Source organism: Myodes glareolus, chromosome 6, assembly GCF_982192425.1.
Source record: "Myodes glareolus chromosome 6, mMyoGla1.1, whole genome shotgun sequence".
NCBI classification, from domain to species: domain Eukaryota; kingdom Metazoa; phylum Chordata; class Mammalia; order Rodentia; family Cricetidae; genus Myodes; species Myodes glareolus.
The window spans coordinates 28567909-28588150 of NC_142031.1; the positions used below are offsets into that span (position 1 = coordinate 28567909).

Below are 20242 nucleotides of genomic sequence, written 5' to 3' on the forward strand. Positions count from 1 at the left end.
GCGAGCCCGCCCCCTGCCGCCCGGAGGCCGCGCCTGCCCCGTGGTCGGCATCCGGAACCGCCGTACCTGCAGGCCTGGGCACACCCTCCATCCCAGACCAGCTTCCTCCACTGCAGGGCCCCCTGCTCTCCTCCAGTCGCTCACCTTGGCTCAAAACAAAAAAAACATCAGAATAGGTAGGATTAGAAGCACACACCATGAGGGATAAATAATCACCCGCAAAGTAACTTGTACACTGTCAGAGAATGAAAATTGACGCTCCACTAAGCCCCATCTCTTGGGTGGTGATCTGCAACCTCAAATCTGGTGTAGCCTGCAGGACTTTGTCACTGTGCTCCTCTCTGCAGTCAGTTCTTCCCGTGTGGATTAGACCTGGATTTGTTCTTTCAATTGATCAACTAAAAGCAGGCTCATTTATAGGCCGGGTATGGTGGAGCACCTTTAATCCCAACAGTCGGGAGCCAGAGGTAGTTAGATCTGTTAGTTCAAGGCCTGCCTGGTCTACATAGCAAGCTCTAGGACAGTCAGACAATAGAGAAACCCTGCCTCAAAACAAAAATGTTCATTCCAATGTTGACTCCTGTGTTCTAGCCCTCATCTCTGGATTACCTGAGACACAGAATTTTCTGCTTGATTCCTTAAAACATATGGTCAGTGTAATCAAGGGTGACTTATTAACTTTCAAGTTTCTTTTATGCCAAGAATACAATTAAAACTGTCTAAAATGCTTTCTAGCTGTATAGTGGCCCCTTTGCTAGTCAAACCACGTGTTCAGATGTGCAGGGACTGGCTAACAAGATGGTGAACCAGACCAGTGAGATATGGTCCCTGGATTTGGCTGGAATTAAAGAAATTATGGTTTTCCAATGTACTGCTAAGCTTGTAGAAAGCCTAGCATCACCAGCAACCAGCTTTGCAACCAAACAGGCAGAGATGTCTGGCAATGGAGCAGATACAGACGTGGTTCTGAGGAGGAGGCAGGGGACTCTCTCCGAGCTGCTGGAAATGAGTACTGAATTCAGTGCAGACAAGTTTGCCACTTGAAGCTAAGTGCCCTACGTTAAGGTCAGACTTACCTCCATCATTTACATTGGCACCTTTGCTTGTCAATCCTGTTCCACAGAACAATCACACACATAACTATGACTGAGAACTGTTGGTGCTCCACTGTGCACTCCTTACCTTCAGCTTCCAAGAGGATGTCCAAGCTGTTTGAGAGAAAAATGTCTCAAATCCTTCAGACTCCCCATCACACAAAGGAAATCACCTTGCACGACTTCACCCTTACCTACTCATCCAGCTGGAATCTAAACTGCAGGACATGGCACCCAAATTGTCCTGCACAGGCCTGCCGGGCTTTTGGTCACACATTTTGGTTTGTTTTGTTGAGATGTTCCTTCATCCAAGCCACATCAGTACTGTCTGCAACTTGAACCTTCTTAAAATTTTTATATTTTGTGTCTGTTTTACCTGCATGTATGTCTAAATAGCATGTGCATACAGTGTCCAAGGCCAGAAGAAAGTGTCAGATCCCCTGGAACTAGAGTTACAGATGGGTACGGACTCCCATGTGGGTGCTGGGAATCAAGCTCTGGTCCTCTGCAGGAACAGCCAGTGCACTGGACCATCTCTCTAGCCTCTTCATTTTTTAAAACCACCTTTGGGTCCAGAAAATAGCCGAGCCTTTCTGCTCTAAACTTGAGGTTCTTTCACCTTTGTTTACTTTGGGTCTAATCACTCTATGTGTTTTGTTTATTGTTGAGACAGGATCTCCTAGGGTCCAAGCTGGCCTCAAATTTATTATATCGCTGAAGATGAGCTTGGATTTCTGACCCTCTTGTTCAGGGTTATAAGCCTGCGCCACTTCACCACGGGGCCTCCTCAGTTAGGGTCTCTTGGGAAGCATCTTCTGTTCTTACTTCACTGAGATGATTTTTAGTAACAGGCATTTTATAGAGGAACCTCCTAGCACCCCGAATCAGTTCTTAAAAGATTCAATTCTACAGCCAGGCGGTGGGGGCACACGCCTTTAATTTCAGCAGTTGGGCGACAAATCAGGTAAATCTGTTTGAGGCCAGCCTAGATTATACAGCGAGATCCAGAACAGCCAGAACTACACAGAAAACCCTTTCAGCAGGGGGATTCAAGTAGCTGTACACCAGCTTCCTAACCTTACCTGAACCTTTGTAGAAAAGACTGACAATTTCCTGGCTCGCATCTCCTACCTCCCCAGACTGCCTTACCCAAGTGCTAAGCTTTCCTTCTGAGTAAAGCCCTACAATGTCCTCCCAGTCCCTTCGAAGTCAAAACAGAGTGGTATGACCTAGGATCTGCCAACCAAGGGGCATTGAGGTTGCTTCTAACTGGAAAATCTTTTTTTTTTTTTTTAAAAATTATTTATTTAGTATACAATATTCTGTCCCAGGCCAGAAGAGGGCACAAGACCTCATTACAGATGGTTGTGAGCCACTATGTGGTTGCTGGGAATTGAACTCAGGACCTTTGGAAGAGCTGGCAATGCTCTTAACCGCCGAGCCATCTCTCCAGCCCCCGAACTGGAAAATCTTGATACTGGACAATGTTAAGGATGCATGGCTTGTTTCTGGCTATGAGGCTTCAAAGTCTAGCTCTGGCCTTCCTGACTCTTGTCTGGGTTATTTCTACTCTTCTGAAGCTTCAAATAGCTTCCAAAGACTCAGCTGTTTAATACTCTGACACACATTTTGGTGATCACTTCAAGTTTTTTTTTAAGGTTATATGTAATTTTAAAATGATCATTAAATTTATTTAATTATGGGGGGCATGCACATGCCACAGCATACATGTGAAGATAAAAGAACAGATTTCTGGAGCTGGTTCTCTCCATCCACTATGACGGTTCCAGAGATGAAACTCAGGTTGCAGGCTTGGCAGCAAACACCTTATCTACTGGGCTATCTCAATGGCCTTTGTGATCATTTTCATGCCTACTGAAACAAACAAAAACTCACCAAAAATGAGGTAGGCACATAGCACTTAAGAAGCCACAGCGCAAGACTTCAAGTCTGAAGCTAATTGGGGTTGCAAAATAAGGCCATGCCAATAAATGTATAATGCTGATTTAAGAGTTTGCCTGCATCTTATACAAGATTAAGGATATGTGATCACTTAGGAAGTTTCCAACTCTACTCAAAAAGTCCAAAACCAGTTTTCAGACCGACCCAAAATGCACCTGTAGTTTTTCTAAAACTGAGTGCAACGGCTATGCTTGTCTACTTGACTACACATGAAATTAACTAACGAACCAACCAAGAACACATGTGAAGGACTTTTTAAGTCATTTGAAGTGAGAAGACCCACTTTTAATCCAGATCTTTTGAGGTGGAGGGTTCACCATTAATCTGGGGCACAGCTTCTGTTGGAAGCAGGATTGCTTTCTTGCTCTTGACGGCAAGTCCATTCCTTCACTGGCATTAGAGCCTACTTTGAGATTCTGGTTTATACTGAAGAGAGCAGCTGAGACATCCAGTCTTGTGGACTTAACAACTACTGTATTCTTGGACCTTCTATTGATAGACAGACATTGTTGAACTAGCTGGACCAGTCTGTAAGCCATTCTAATTCTCCCAAATCTGTTCCTCTAAAGCAGTGGTTCTTACACTCCCTAGTGCTACAATCCTTTAATAGAGGTTTCCTTGTGTTGTGGTGTCCCCCAACTATGGTTTATTTTTGTTGCTACTTCATAACTGTAACAATTATTTTTGCTGCTACTTCATAACTGTAACAATTGTTTTTGCTGCTACTTCATAACGAATTTTGCTACTGTCATTAAAAGTAATGTAAACATCTGTGTTTTCCAATGGGTTTTGGACAACCCCTGTAGAAGGGTCGTTTGCCCTCCAAGAGTTTGTGACACCCACAGGTTGAAAACCCCTGTTCTAAAGAACCCTCCTGACTAATACATTGAGCTTGTTGGTAATTCTTCTACAATGATAAGTGGTTGTTTGGGCTGGGGAAGGTTTTAAGGATACAGGAGTACTTGACTTCAAGACAATAAAATTAGTGAATCCAGCCTCCATCCTGTTTCCCAGGAATGTACATAAGATCTGGAGTCCCATGAGCATCCCAAGATGGAGACTGCTCACTTCTCTCTGGAATGGATCTGTACTAGTAAGAGGGATTTGTTCTTTGGAATAAGGCTTTGGTATTCTATTTGGTTTCATTTAGGAACTTCTCCTTCCTAAGTTTTAGGAAATTAGATACTATATGGTTTGCAAAGATAACCCTCCAAATTTAAACTCTAATCAAAATCCACAGAACCTGCAAAGATCTCATTTCCACATTTAAATGAAAACATGCTAACACACTTAAAGTCATTTTTGCTTTCAATATAGTTTATTCTGATGAAGTTACAAAAGTAGATACAAAATACTTTTTAAAAAAGTACAGTTAACGACTTAGAAAAATAGAATAAAGCCCTAAAGGTTTAAAAATACAACATAATTTTTTCCCATGAGTTTTTTTTTTTTAAGATGGTAACCAAGACTACCTTATGCAAATAATTTCTGATGCAGACCAACACAGAATGTTCTATAAGCAGCCCGTAGCACACTGGCCATCCGTTTGGCTTTACTTGATACATTCTGATGAGAAAACTCAAACTCCCTGCAGCTGCCTCAGTAAAATTACTGTTGCCATCTGTGTTCCAAAGCCCCTCAGAGCCAGCATCAAAACTGAATATAAAAACAGGAAGACCAAGACTCCTTCCTTTCCTTCTTTGCCACAACTCCCACTGACCTCGGGAGGAAGGTGCTCAGCAGCTCATGTTCAGGCCAGGGCTCCGTCCTGACATGGGGTAGCTCCCACTGAGAGCAGAGGAGACCTGGAACCACGACTAGAAACACTTGTACGGCCCACACTCTTCAGGCTTGAATTGTTTATGCTTCTGAGGTAATGGCTTCATGTCTGAGAAGCTCTACTACTGTATGATCGTAGGGCTTAGAGAGAAGCCAAGAGTACACACAGGAAACCTCACCACCAGGACGATACCCGGCCTTTGCTGCATGTCATGAAGAACACAGACCTGCAGTTCTCCAGTGAGCAGTCGTGTGAACTAGAGCTCGGCAGGCCAGGGTGAAAAACCCTTGGCTACCTGGCTGCTGCTAGGTCACTTTATTCCGTCAGCAGAGCAACACTATAGTGGCCGTCAACACAAAAACTGGATAGCAATGAAGTATGACTAGTTTCTCTAATCCTTCTATCATTGTCCAAGTTTTGTAAAGTCCTGGAAGTTAAAGCACCACAGGGTAAGGTGGGGTTCACCAGGCAATTGGAAGCCACTGAAACCAAGTCTAGGGAGCAGAACAGATGAGACAGCTGAGTCCTCCTACTGGGGTGAGGGTGGAGGAGGGAAGCAGGTAGTAGGTACATAAACCAGGACGGACTGATTGTTTCTGATGTTATAAAGGCACCCTCCTGCCATGCTCTGCCTCAGAGGTGAGCAAACAGCATAATGTGTACACACTGCTGGTTAAGGCAAGTCAGTTTGGGAGCTTGGTACTGTTTTCATTTAAAAAGACAGAAGGAAAACAAGGCCAGGGGACACACAAGGAGACGCTCAGGCTCCAAACCACCAGCAAGGGTTTGCTGTTCTGTCCCATATGCCTTATCTTAGCGTCTGCTCATCTAGAGTCAGTCACAGGGAGGGCATTTCTGTCACTGAAATCTTTGATTTGACGGTGCCTGGTATCATAGAAATGATTGAGCCCTGGTTAAGAAAGAGAATTTCACTTAAGCAAATCAAAGTAAATGGAGACTGTGGTTGAGGGGTGATGCTTTCTTGGTGGCATCTAGAAGCCTGCTTCCTGTCTGCAGAGCAGAACAGCTGACATCTGGATCTCTGCATGCACCTGGGTTAGGAAATTGTTTCCGAACCATAATCCTGCCTAGAATTCCTCTAATGGTGATGTGTAGTTTCAGCAAAAATAAAACAAACAGTTCCTTGAAAATTTTAAGCATACTTAAGAACATACTAAAAGTTAGTTATTAAAACTGGGGTTTCTGCCAGGCAGTAGTGGTGCACGCCTTTAATCCCAGCATTTGGGAGGCAGAGACAGACCATTTCTGTGAGTTCAAGGCCAGTCTGGTCTACAGAGTGAGTTCCAGGATAAGCTCCAAAGCTACAGAGAAACCCTATCTCAAAAAACAAACAAACAAACAAACAAACACAACCAACAACTAAACTAACAAAAAATTTGAGTTTCTAAGGAATTCTTTCTTGTACAGTTTTGTGGAGTCAAAGGTAACAAAGGCCTCATCAACTCTAACCTTTATAAAGCCATGCCATTTAGGCGGTCAGTAAGCACTGAACAGTCCCAGTTCTGACACACCGAACACTGATAAACCACAGCACTGGCCATCGGGCAGGTGTCCAGGATACTTAGGATGCCATGTATACCTGAGGAGGCAGCCAGAACTGACTAGATCTGAGGACCAAACGAAAGCAGGCACCTTCCTCAGTAAAGGGGTCTTTTATTCTGATAGCATAAGGAATTGTCAAAAGACAAAGTAGGAGAGACCCCAAGAGCTCAATGCAGCCTTTGTGTAGTAACAGATGAAGCACGGCTGTTCACTCACTCCCCTGGCTGGGTCTCCAGCTCCCCCTCTCACAGGCAGCAGGGAGACCTTCTGCAGTCACAAGCACAAGTCAAGCTTATTGCTATAAAGTCTGCATTTCTACATATAAATGTAAGTTTCAAGTTGTAATAAAAACATGGAATCATTTAGCAAATAATCAAGTATTCTAAATACTTTTCTTCTATTATCCCCTCCAGAACTGCAAGGCCTCACAAATCAATGAAGATAGTGGCTTTAAGGCCTGAGTCTGTCACAGTTTTTTGGAAGTTTCTTGATCTTTGCCAAAATCTAAGTGAAGAGTTTTAAAAGGAGAACCTGCAAGGCTGCCATCAGAAGACACAAAGACTACTTCTGTTATTCACCCTCATCTAGACAGACAAGGATTCAATTCCAAAAAAGTTTTAGGTCACTTAAAATAACTTTGGTTAATCCCATGTCATATATGCCTGTGGTTTAAGCCTTGTGGATTTTGCAGAACAAAGTATTTTTTCAGCCACAAGTGCATCATGTAGCCCAGGCTACTCTCCAATGTGCCTACCTACCTCTGCCTCCAGTGTCAGGTAACAGGCATGCACCATTATGCCTGGCTAAAAATAACACCAGCACACAGACACAAGGCTATCTAAGAGGAAACAGAAGCTCTAGATGCTAGAATTTAGAAATGGAACACCATTGCAATTTGCAAAATGAAGCAAAACTGATCTGTATGAATAAATTTGTTCTGAAATCCTTAATGTCCATTATGCAATCACACGAAAAAACTCAATCACTTTCATGAACAAAAGATCAGCAACAAACTACAGGTTAGTCGTAAGGTTACAACAGAGGACACTAGCAGGACAGGGTGGCCACACAGCAGCTCCAATTTGGCTGTGCCATAGATCTTGTACTGAAGCTATCCGGCCAACCTACCTTTGGGACAATTTTCTCTGCAATGGGTCTTTTGATCCTGTTTTCTTATGGTCAGTATCACTAGTCCATACCAGACAGCAATGAGAGAGTGCTAACAGTAGATAGAGCAAGAGGGTAACTGTATTCTAGAAGAAATATTTATCTGTCTTTAGATCCAAGCTTCTCAATTAATTCCTGAAGTGGTGCCAATTCACGCCTATCAATCAGGTTAAACTCCTGGAAAAGAGAAGAAGAAAATGTAAGAAAAAAATTTTGGTTTCTCTGTAGCTTTGGAGCCATCCTAGAACTAGCTCTGTAGACCAGGCTGGCTTCGAACTCATAGAGACCCGCCTCTGCCTCCCGAGTGCTGGGATTAAATGCCTGTGCCACCACTGCCTGGCTGTAAAATTATTTTATATACAGAATTGCCTAGCTCTAAAACGGAGTCCTTTTCTCATTTTCTGCTTTTTAAAAGCCCCACACAGGGGCTGGAAAATGAACGCAGGCCCTCTGCAAGTGCAGGAAGTGTTCTTTACTGCTGACTCATTTGTCTCTCCAGTTCTCTTTTCTGGTTTTTTGGAATGAGATCTGGCTGGGATTACAGAGATATGACATCATGCTTTGAAAATTCTTTAGTATCTTTTTCAAATAATGCTTTGACCTTTTAAATTTCTAATTCTGAATTAGTGCTCATACGCAAGAGGCCACAAACATGGAAGACCAAGCCGAGGCAGCTGGACCCAAGTAGGATGCCGCCTTTCTTTTTTAAAGCTTTAGTTACTTATTTTAGGTCTATCTGTGAGCCACTGAGAGTTTATTGCACCACTTGGGCGCACATGCCTGTAGAAGCTAGACAAGGATACTGGATCCCATACAGGTAGCTGTGAGCCTCCTGATATGGGTTCTGGAAACTGAGCTCAGGTCCTCTGCAATAACTGTGTGTGTTCTTAACTGCTGAGTCATCTCTCCAGCCCAGAGACACAGCCCTTCTATACTGTTTCATGAAAGAATGAAACAGTGTAGAGAAGAAAACAAAACTGGGAACAGAACCAAGTTTGCACTTAGATGGTCGACATCTATGAGTAAGACACAGTGTTCTGGCTAAGTTATCCAAGTCCAAGGCCCCGAGATCAATATGGCTCACCTACCTGAACAAAGAAAATAAAGTGCTTAAAGGAGGTGTTGAGGTGGGCCTCCTCTTGCAGCTGCATCACGGAGTCAAAGTGCTGGTGGTAAATATGGGCGTACACCCTGAAGAGTCGCTTCAGAATCGTCTTTGCCACAGACATAAAGTTTTTGGGAAATGGGACACCTGCAATTGAATGCACGCCTGTCAGTCTTTCATCGAGTGGGATGGCCGTGAGTCTTGACACCGCGTGAGCACTGCAGCATGTAAGCTCAAGCACTGCCAAGTCTACTTCAGAGTACTACAAGCAAAGCAAACCCCAACCTGAGTATTCATACTCCACACTGATTGCCTACAACAGAAGACACAGGTATAGAGACTGCTGATCACAATTCAAATTAACATGTTAGCTGTTTAATACCAGTTTCTCCCTAAGATGAAATGCAACAAGAGAAAGCACTTTGATTATAAACATCACTTTTGTCATTTGTAACAGGAAAAAAAATTAGAAATAAAAAATTTTCTAAACAAAATAAAAGGCACATAGCCCTCAAGTCAGTAAGAGAGCATCTCATCCTCTACAGTATTCTGGAAAGTAAAAGTAGGTCTTCATTTTCCCAGGCCCAAAAGGAGTGATCCTTCCTGAAACAGAAGACCGGGACCTCATCCCTTCTCAGAAAAAAGAAACACCTCTTGAGAGAAAGGTGGTGTGAGGAGGGGTGGGGCCAAGGGGCAACTAGCTACACTCCTGACAAGCTTGGCTGACAAACCAAAGTCCTTTAAAAAGGGACGGGAGACTGCCCAAGCCGGCACCGGCTACATAAGCAACACCAGGACGCACTGAGAAGGCGTGTACCTGCTGAGCACGTGCTGCTTGTCTCTAACTCCAGGCAGAGCTAGGTGATCTGTGAGAGGCCATGGACTCCAAAGGGAGCTCCAAGTTTGACAAATCACCTTCAAACACCAGTTCCTCAGAAACATTCTAAACAAACACCTTTCAGCCTCTCAGAAAACGGAGGCTATTTACAGCATTCCTCCCATGCATCTTTACTTTCTCTTTTCTTTAGCCAGCCCTTGAAAGCTTGATATTTAATAAATTTTGCTTATTTTTGTTATATTCTCAGCCCCTAGTCTTAGTTAAACATAGTGCAAACATTACACTGGAGCTTACGAGCTGTTTCTCTGGATAAAACCCTAATATGAAATTCTAAAAGGGCAGGTTTTAAAATCAAGCATCTTTTTCCTTAAAATTTCTATCTTGCTAATGACTTAGATATGCTGCTCTGAAATGAGATCTGGTGCCCTCTTCTGGCCTGCAGACATACACGCAGAAAGAATATTATATATATAATAAATAAATATATAAATATAAAGAAAAAGGAAAAGGGGGCCAGGCGGTGGTGGCACACGTCTTTAATTCCAGCACTCAGGAGGAAGAGGTAGGCGATTCTCTGTGAGTTCAAGGCTAGCCTGGTCTACAAGAGCTAGTTCCAGGACAGGCACCAAAAACTACAGCGAAACCCTGTCTCAAAAAAAACAAAAAACAAACAAACAAAAAAAATAAGGAAAAAAGAACAGTTCTAACCAATAAGCTGAAACAATTAGCAAAAATTACAACACTGATAATAGCCTAATAGGGAGGAGGCAGGGGGAGGAGTCTAGAATTATTACAGTAGAAAGAGAAGCTGAAAAAAAGGAGGACTTTGGAGGTATGGTGGTGAGATTTTATAACCTCAGTGAGGTAGAGATGGAAGGACCCAATATACAAGGTCATTCTCAGCTACATAGTGAATTTAAGGTCAAACCGAGCTAAAAGAGATCTTGCCTCAAAAAATTAAATCAAATGAAGCTTAACTGAGTAAAGACGAAAGCTGTTTTAATCTAAGTACTTTCTAAACTGAATTTAATAGAACACAATCCAGTAGAGCCAATATATAATAAAGTATCTGTGAGGAAAGAAATACAAGGTTCAATAGAAGACTGCTAAAAGCAAGCCAAGTCCAACAGCTTTTTTATTTCTTTGAAACAAAGTCTCACTCTGTAGCACAAGCTAGCCTTGAACTCCCAGCAATCCTCCTGTCTCAGCCTCTGGAGAGTTGGAATGGCAGGCATGCTCCACCATTTTCCTCAACACCAGTCTAAGTACAGAAACTTGATCAGCCAGCAGACTGGCTGTTGGGTAAAGGTACCTGCTGCCAAGCCTGGTGACAGGAGTTCAATCTCCAGGACTCTCTGGGTAGAAGGTGAGAACTGACCTCCCAAGCTGTTCTCTGACCTCACACCCTTACAGTGCTATACAAGCTCACAGTCACACTAGGGCATAGAGAATAGACAAATAATAGACAAATAAATGTTGGGTTTTTTTAAAAAATTGATTTAAATGTTTCTCCCAGAAGTGCCTCTATTTAGACTTTTTTGTTGTTGTTGTTGGAGACAGGGTCTCACTATACAGCCCTGGCTGACCTGGAACTCAGAGAGATCTGCCTATGACAGTCTCTGGAGTGCTGGGATTAAAGGTGTACACCATGCCCAGCTAACATTTATTTATACTTTGAGAAAATGTTTCTGTATTTTTATGACAAACAAACAGAACAAATATGAAGAATATAGGAAGCTAGCCCTGTAAGGTGATCTGAAACTATACAATTTCCACAAGGTTTGCAAGGTCCCAAAACATGGCAACTTACTCTATACGTGATTTAACTGAGGAAGGAAAGACACTCATCAAAGCGGAACAAACTGGCTAACTTTTGTCTGGAAAAAAATTTAAGCAGCATTCAGATAAAAACCCTAACAGCCCAAAGACTTAATTAGTAAATAAAACATAAGCAATGCCATTACCTAGAAATAAAGAAAACCGTTCTCACTGTTAAAATGCAATTTGGAGTTGTGAGCAGAGCTCAGGAACCAGTTATATGCCTCGCGCACACATTAGGCCCGGGCTTCAATCCTAGCACCACAAAAAGCAACAACAAAACCACGCACGTTTTAAAGAAAATGAGAAAAAAAAAAAGTGAGGTGTATATTGCAAAACACTCTAAAATAAGACCAAAGATGCTCCAGGGAACGTACAGCTTACATCAGACCAACTATCTACAAGAGACAGAGGACAAAAACAGAACAGAAAAAAAACAAGTATTCATCTCATTAATAACTGTGTGTGCATGAGCACAACATGTAAGGCACATGTTGGGGTCAGAGGACAACTCCCTTCCACTATGTGGGTCTCAGGGATCAAGCTCAGGTCACCAAGCTTGGTATTGCTGGCCCCATCATCAGTATTTTTAAATGGGCATTAAAACAAAAGTTTAGGGCCAGTGAGATGGCTCAGTGGGTAGGTAAGGTGTTTGCCATGAAAGCCTATCAACCTGAGTTGGATCATCAAAATCCACAAAGGCTGAACACAATGATGCATGCCTTTAATCTCAGCACTCAGAAGGCAGAGGCAGGCAGGTGAGTTTGAGGCCAGCTTGGTCTATAGAGCGAGTGCCAGGACAGCCAAGACTAAATGATAAGATCCCGTTTCAAAACAAACTAAAAAAAACATGTAATGCTGGAAGGATCAAATCCAAGAAGTTGTCTGACCTGCACATATATATCATGGTACTCACACCACACACACAAAATAATTAAAATATATCCAATTTAATCAAATTGGAAGAGATTAAAAAAATAAGTATCAACTGGTGTGAAGAAACACAAGTAGGCATGCAGTGGGGATAAACAAAGGTACAAGCTTTTGGGAGAGTGTGGCTTTCTCTATTAAACTGATTTAAAGTCAGAGCATTTAAAGATTACAGCCATTATTCAGAAAGAAAGACAGTTCTACAGTGATAACTTACCAATCTTCGAAGGGAAAAGGGTCTCGTCATCAAGCTGATCCTGAACCCAAGTCATCAAATAGTCAATGTATTTTGGTGCAGAACATTTGATTGGCTTTTTAATATTAGTGCCATCTGCCCAATGGTATTCATACCTGCAGAAAACAACAATGTGTTACTGACAGTTGTTAAATCTTAACATGTACAACCTGTAATCAAAGCAGGTTAACATTCTGTCCATAGAAATTCTATGAGACTTTAAGAAGTTATAGGAAAATATCAGCCTATTTTTAACCCAGTATCTTTAAGACAAATACTTACTTCTGGGTGTGCAGCTACTTTCATTAATTCTAAAGAGGTACCAGGAAAAATGAGCAAATATTAAAAGACCACCTAGAAATTCTTGTAAGAAACTAAATTTAAATTAAATTTAAAAACAAACAAATAAACAAACAAACAAAAAAAACAGACTTTCCGGATGAACCTAAGTCACATTTCTTTTAAAATTACATTTATCTGTGTAGGCATACACATACAGTACATGCGAGAACATCTTTTAGGCAGTCTTGGCAGCAAGCGCCTTTATTCTCTCAGCCATTGACTCAAATTTCTATGCATTTACTCCTACAACAGAACAATACAATTATAAATATTAAAAACTGAGTATTCATATACTAAAGTGTTACAATAATAGCCATTGCTGAGTAGTCGAGAATTCACAAACTGAATTATCTGTATACGAAGACACAGGTAAGAACAATCTTTATTATTTAATGTTTATCAATTATAAAAGAAAGTAATTCAAAAGTCCCTGTACCAGGCTAGATACATACCTGGGACCTGCGGACATGACTGGGCAGCTTGCCTCAGTGCAGAATTCTGTAATGGTTCCATACAACATGTTGATCTGATTGAAGAAATCCACAGCTGCAAAGACAATGCCATAACTGTGTTAAGAGTCTATGTAAACCATGACACATCAAACATACCTCTCAACTGAAGGAATATGGACACTATTTCCTTTTTGGAAATGAGATCTATATTGTCCAGGCTAGTCTGGAACTCCTGGGCTCATGCAATTCTCCTGCCTTAGTTTCCCAAGCAAATAATGGGATTATTGGAGCATACTACCATGTCCAACTAACTAAGCAAAATACTGAAGCTGATTTTAACTTAGTGGTTAACTAATAAGCCACTGGAATATATTACTTCAGCATCAGCATCTGGCCACTCAAAAAGGATCCGAAATCAAGGACCTAGTCTGGGTCGTATTAACAGAAGAGTTTAAAAGAAGATGGGACCCACATGCCAACAGTGTTGGAAGTTCAGAGAAAAGGTAACATCTGGAAGGACTGCAGCAATCACAGAGGACATTCCAAAGGAACTTCCACTAGATCTAGTGAGCGGAATGAGTGGCAAACTTGATTAGGTTGAAGAGAATTATTAAGACTCGGAAAGTTTTTCAAAATGCCATGATTCTGTCTAAAGGAATACTTGAAAAAAAAAAAAAAAACAATGATTAGGGCTTTCATAGTTTCTACAAAAATGGATTAAGAAAAAAAAAGTCTGTTTCATAAAAACTTGATAAAAACTCCTTAACTTACAAACATCCTCTTCGTTACATTTTACTTATATTTTTATCATCATCATCTTCTTCAAGACAAAGTTTCTCTGTGTAGCCCTGGTGTCCTGAACCTCAGCAGTCCGAAAATCAGTCTGCCTCTGCCTCCCATGGGCTGGGATTAAAGGTATATGCCACCATGTCCGGCATCTTAATTATATTTTAAAGACAGCAACATTAGGCCTAACCTCAATATTCTCACTGAAGAAGAGTAAGCCAGATGGTAACATTTCATGGGTATGAAAAGCCCAGAAAGGTTCCAACTGCTCCTTTCATTCTCCTCCTCAGGAGGGTGTAGGGGGGTCTGCAGGGTCTCCACTATGTCATAAGAGAGTGGATAAAAAAGAGACACGAGGACCTAGCTGATTATTAAGTCAAACAATATGGAAAACTCTCAAAGACATAAGCAATGTCATATTTCTCAATGAAACTAAGTTTTTTAAAAATAATTAAAGAGCCAGGCGGTGGTGGCGCACACCTTTAAACCCAGCACTCAGGAGGCAGAGGCAGGTGGATCTCTTTGAGTTCGAGGCCAGCCTGGTCTACAAGAGCTAGTTCCAAGACAGGCTCTAAAACTACAGCGAAACCCTGTCTCGAAAAACCAAAAGAAAAAAAAAATTAAGTAAAGAAAATTATTTTTTTCTGTTTTCTTTTAAAAAATATTTATTCATTTATTATGCATTCAATATCTGCCTACACGTGTGCCTGCAGGCCAGAGAGGGCACCAGATCTCATTACAGATGGTTGTGAGTCACCATATGGTTGCTGGGAATTGAACTCAAGACCTTTGGAAGAGCAGGCAATGCTCTTAACCACTGAGCCATCTCTCCAGCCCCCGAAAATTATTTTTTTTAAATAAAAGTATTTGTTAACATGGGGTAGGGTTATTTTTATATGAATTTAAAAGTATTTTCATTTTTCTCAGTTTAAATTTCCCAAACAGTAACATTAGATACACTATACATAATTAAAAGTTGTTTGACATGCTCGGTAATGGGTTTTTAAGATCTATTTTTACTAGGAGGGAGAGAGTTGAGGTGCCGGTGAAGACCAGAAATGCTGGCCCCTCTAGGAGTTGAAGTTACAGAGACGCCTGATTTGGATGCTGGGAACTAAACTCTGGTCCTCTATAAGAGCAGTATTAACTCTTAGACACTGAGCCACCTCTCCAGTCCTCCAGTAATTTTTAAGAGAATGAAGGGACTCTGGGAACAAAAGTTTTTTTTAATAATATTTTACATTTTATTTATTTATTGTGTGCACATACTCGAATATGAGTGTATGTCCATATATATGAAGCTCAGAGGACAATCTCCAGAAATCAATTCTCATCTTCCAATGTGTGGATTTCAGAGACAGAACAGAGGCTGGCAACAAGTATCTTCACCAACTGAACCATCTCGATGGCCAGAGACAAAAGGCTTGAGTAGATGATTTAGAGCGGTTAAGCTTCAGAGAAAAATCTAAAACTGCAAGAGGCCAACACATGCCTTCAGAATAATGTAATTGAGGTTTAATTGAAAATATTTTAAATTATATGCATTTGTATCTGTTTATGGGTATATGCATGTGTGTCCAAGTGTCTGCAGAGGCCAGAGAGACTCATGGATCTGCTGGAGCTGGAGTTACAGGCAGGCATGACCTGCCTTATGTGGGTCTGGGAAACAAACTGGGTCCTCTGCAAGAATAGCATGCACGCTTAACCACAGACACATTTTTCCAGGCCCAACTTGATAATTTGAATAAAATTAAAAGTAGGGGTTTCCCTAAATAAGTAGTACTTTACATTGTTCAAATAACATATAAGCCTCCCACTTTGCATGCATATTTTTAGTTGACCTTACTCATTTCTTCACAGTATTCTCCCCAGGAAGCAGCCTAAAGCACTCAGCATTTCTCTTCAAGTCTCTCCACTCAACCACAAGCAAGGACTTTAACAAGTAAAGTCTAGATGTATTTCTATTCATGTTTTTTTATAAGATAACAGAGTTGTTATCTTACAATAGTTATACCTAAGATAATTCATTAAACATGATTTTAGCAAACTCTACAATCAACAAGTTTAACGTCCTTACAAACTTACTGTTAACAGCAATCCATTCATTGAGGTCCTCGCCCTCCGGCAACATGACAGCTTGCCTCAGATTGCCACTTCCCAGAGTGGCTTCTGCATGTTTTAAGAGTTCATACTGATGGGAGCCTTCAGGAATATTCTTCTTTGGTTTGAATGTTTTCGAAGAGCGGCTGCTGCTGTTGGGTTAAAAGTAAAAATGTGTGAATATTTAGGAATAGAAGCAGACTGGCATTCCTGGCATATAAATGGCTGGCTCTATTGGGGGCTAAGATGGCTAAGTAGTTAAGAGCATGTAATGCTTTTGCACATCTACACACAAATAAGTAAATATTGGAATAATAAGTTGATCAGTAAAAATTGCTCCCTGGAAAAGGCCAAGCTGGAAGAGAGGACAATGATGGTGAAATGGTGAAAGAATACAGCAGTGTCAAATGCCCAAAATTCAGCGGCCCTGGGTTCCAGCATTGGCATCATGAACACACACACACACACACACACACACACACACACACACTTTTCCCACTTACAACAGCAAGAACACAGACTGGATAGATGACTCTAGTTAACAGCACTTGCTGAACAACTATAGACAAGAGTTTGGATCCTAGCACCCACATAACAAATCAGGCATCCTTGTACATCTGTAATCCCACTCTAAGAAGTGCTGAGAGCTTCAGTCTAATTCTTGGGAAGAATACTGTGAAGAAATGAATAAAGTCAACTAAAAACATTGATACATGCGAAGTGAGAGGTTTATATGGCATCTGAACAATGTAAAGTACTACTAATTTAGTGAGGAGGAGACAAGAGTGTGATGGTTTGAGTAAGGATGACCACCATAGGTTCATATGTAAATGTTTAGGGAGTGGCACTATTGAAAAGGATTAGGAGGTGTGGCCTTGTTGGAGGAAGTGTGTCACTGGGGGTAGGCTTTAGGGTTTCAAAAGCCTAAACCAGCCCCAGTCCCTCTCTTGCTGCGGTTCAGATGTAGAGCTCGCAGCTACTATATTCCACAAGAGGATCTGATGCCTTCCTCTGGCATCCACCAGTACTAGATGCACTTGATACACAGACATACATGCAGGCAAAACATACACAAAAAGGAAAAATAAATCTTAAACTGGGCAGAATGGTATACAACACTCTAGAGGGAGAGGGAGACAGATCTCTTTGAGTCCATCCTGGTCTACAGAGTGAGTTCCAGGACAGCCAGAGCTACATAGTGAGACCCAGTCTCAAAGAATTAAATCCTTAAAAAAAATAGTTATGGTTCAAATGAAGGCATGAAGACAGTTAAATAATCCAGAGGATGGAAAGAAACCATTTTTAAGTTATAGATGTGATAAGACATTCATATCCAAAATACATAAAGAATTCTTACACAACTTAAACCAAAAAGGCAGATGGATACAACTACTGTACCATATATACACACACGGAAATGTCACAAAGAAATCCATTACAGTTGTAATGTACTGTACAGTTGACAGGTGTTAACAAAATAAAACCAATCTGATTTTAAAATAGGAAAAGGATACAAAAAACTTCATTCATCCATAAATAGCCTGAAAACACACACAGTGATGTTCAACATTGGTCACTGGGAGAATGTAAATCAAGAGACTTCACTCGAGTATAACAAAAAGACAACTGCCAGACAGATATAAATCAGAGAATTTTGAAAACTCATACAGTGAGGTAGGGCCATAAAATGTAGTACAAGAATTTAAAACTCGGCAGTGCCTCAAAAGGCTAACGTGGAACAGTTTACTCCTTTCTTTTCATTTATTTTATGTACTCGGTGTATTGCCTGCATGTATGTCTGTGTGAGGGTGTCAGATGCCCTGAACTAGAGCTTTCAGGCTTACAGACAGTTGTGAGCTGCCATGTGGGTGCTGGGAATTGAACCTGGGTACTCTGGAAGTGCAGCCAGCGCTCTTAACTGCTGAGCCATCTCTCCAGCCCAACAATTCACTCTTAATACCCAGGAGAGAGCATCACACACACACACACACACACACACACACACACACACACACACACCCATAAACCTGTAACCAAATGTTCACAGCAGCGTTGTTCATAATAGTCAAAGAATGCAAAAAGAAACAAACAACCCCCCCCCAAATCTAAGGCACCAATCAGCTTAAGTTATAAATAAAGACTTACCTTTACCTCATCTAGTTGAAGAGCTCAAACAGACTGCCCATGATCAAGAGGCCACCCAAGTACATACAGGCAACACTAACTGGATTCAATAGGTATATGTGTGAGTATGTGTGTGCACACAGATATGTGTATGTACATACAAACACACATATAAAACAACGTAGAAGAGAACATGAATTTGAAAGGGAGATGAGCGGACACTGGAGGGGCTGGAGCAGAGGGGAGGATATAATGAAAAAAAACTTATCTATGAAGTTGCCAAAAAAATAAAAACCTTTAAAAAGAGAAAAAAAAACCGATTCACATTTGGGGCTGAGATTAAAGCGTCCACTTTTAATCCCACCCAGCACCAAGGAGACAGAGGCTGGTGGAACTCAGAATTCGAGGCCAGCCTGGACAACGTGATGAGTTTCAGGCCAACTTGGGCTACATAGTGAGCCCCCTCTCAAAGAAGACCCATATTTAAAGCAGGCCTGTCTTGGGGGGCCTAGACTGTAATCTTAGCTACTTGGAAGGCTGAGGCAGGAGGAGGCCAAGTTCAAGGCCTGCCTGAAATGGAGAGGAAAAAAACCCAAACACGGCGCCAGAGCCCAGCTTCTCAAATGTAAACCTGTGTAAAACCATGAGGATCTGCACGCACTTTCTTAGCCTCGTCTAGCCACAGAGGCACCGCACGTTTTCCGACGCGGCGGGCCGGGTGCAGCCACACGTCCGACGCCGCCCTCCTCTCGGCACCCTCCGCCGGGCCCTCAGTAGGGCCCCGCCGCCGACCCACACCCGCCCCGCCCCGGCCCGGCCCACTCACAAGAGGAAGCTCATCCTCGCTAGCCCGAGGGGCCGCGGCCCCCGCCCCAGTCACACTCGGAGCCGCCGCGGGCACCGGGAAGCGGAGGGCGGTCCGCGGCTAAGTACGGCCGCCAAAGCTTCACGGCCCGGCCTTGGAACTGGGGTCCAGCCGCCGCGAACCAGGACTGACTGCAGAGCCACCGGAGCAGCCGCCCACACTTCGGAGAGCCGAAATGCGGAACCAACGAGACCTCGCGAGACTAGGCTTCCTCCCGCCCCGCTGAGCCTCGCCCCGCCTCTCGCTGAGCTCAGCCAATCAGGATTCCGTGGACCCGGGAAGGCAATGTGGCCAAATCCGCACTGCTGTCAATTCTTCCGAGGCCGAGGGACCTCTGCCAGCTCCACTTAGTGACTGTTTTGCTATCTAGGACTTCATTCCTTTTTCTGAAGAAATACTATTCCAGCCACCTCATCTGTTGATGAACGCTTGGGTGGTTTCTACACGCATGCTATAATACTGGTATGAATGTTCACGTGCATGTTTTGTGTGGGTGAAGAATATGTGAACATCAGGTGACACCGTGGTTGAAGAAAAGAAGGACAAACAAAATTGTGAAGATGAATGGTGATACAGGATGCGCTGTGGCAAAGATCCAGTACTTTTCTGCCTAATTGTTGATGGTTTTAAACCGTTCAAACGTCACAATGACAGTTTTATTGTATCAACTATTTTTTTTTGTTCCTTTGTTAAAACAGGATATAATCTATCCCAATCTGTTTAAAGCTCAATAAGTAGCCAAGGATGACCTTGAATTCCTGATCCTCCTGCGTCTGCCTCCAAAGTGCAGAAATTACAGGCTTAAACTGCCATGCTGGGCTCCTTTCATTAACTTTTCAAATCCTTCTTTACAAATTTGCATTTAAGTGTGTGTGTGTGTGTGTGTGTGTGTGTGTGTGTGTGTGTGTGTGTGTGTAAGGACCACACGTTGGCCATGTTGGGGGGAGGGGTCGCTGTCTAACCCAGGTTATGAAGTTTGCTCAGCAAGCTTTTTCACTTTACTATTGTTTTATTAACTTTTATAACTTCTGTAGTTTAATTTGTATACGCTTTAGAATGATACAGATTTGTGGTTCTTTCT

General features: G+C 42.1%; 1 protein-coding gene across 2 annotated transcripts; it reads right to left on the reverse strand.

Moving 5' to 3' along the window:
- Positions 1 to 7302: 7302 nt before the first annotated feature.
- Positions 7303 to 19338, reverse strand: Mob1a (MOB kinase activator 1A). Of its 2 annotated transcripts, none has more exons than XM_085690643.2 (6): positions 19123 to 19338; positions 16158 to 16321; positions 13287 to 13380; positions 12475 to 12608; positions 8655 to 8818; positions 7303 to 7743 (listed from the first exon to the last, which is right to left on the reverse strand). In XM_085690643.2, the coding sequence occupies exons 1-6, from the start codon at positions 19134 to 19136 to the stop codon at positions 7666 to 7668; spliced, it is 648 nt and encodes a 215-aa protein (XP_085546769.1). In that variant the 5' UTR covers positions 19137 to 19338; the 3' UTR covers positions 7303 to 7665. The 2 variants fall into 2 exon arrangements, with proteins under 2 accessions (XP_085546769.1, XP_048272644.1); XM_048416687.3 differs by having other exon boundaries at positions 16158 to 16324.
- Between the last annotated feature and the right edge of the window lie 904 nt (positions 19339 to 20242).

Excerpts from the sequence above, each read along its gene's own strand:
- Mob1a (XM_048416687.3), bottom strand. Across the intron at positions 12,609-13,286 it reads GTCATGTCCGCAGGTCCCAG|GTATGAATACCATTGGGCAG; the intron begins GTATGTATCTAG and ends TGTTTTCTGCAG. Across the intron at positions 8,819-12,474 it reads CCTTTTCCCTTCGAAGATTG|GTGTCCCATTTCCCAAAAAC; the intron begins GTAAGTTATCAC and ends ATTCAATTGCAG.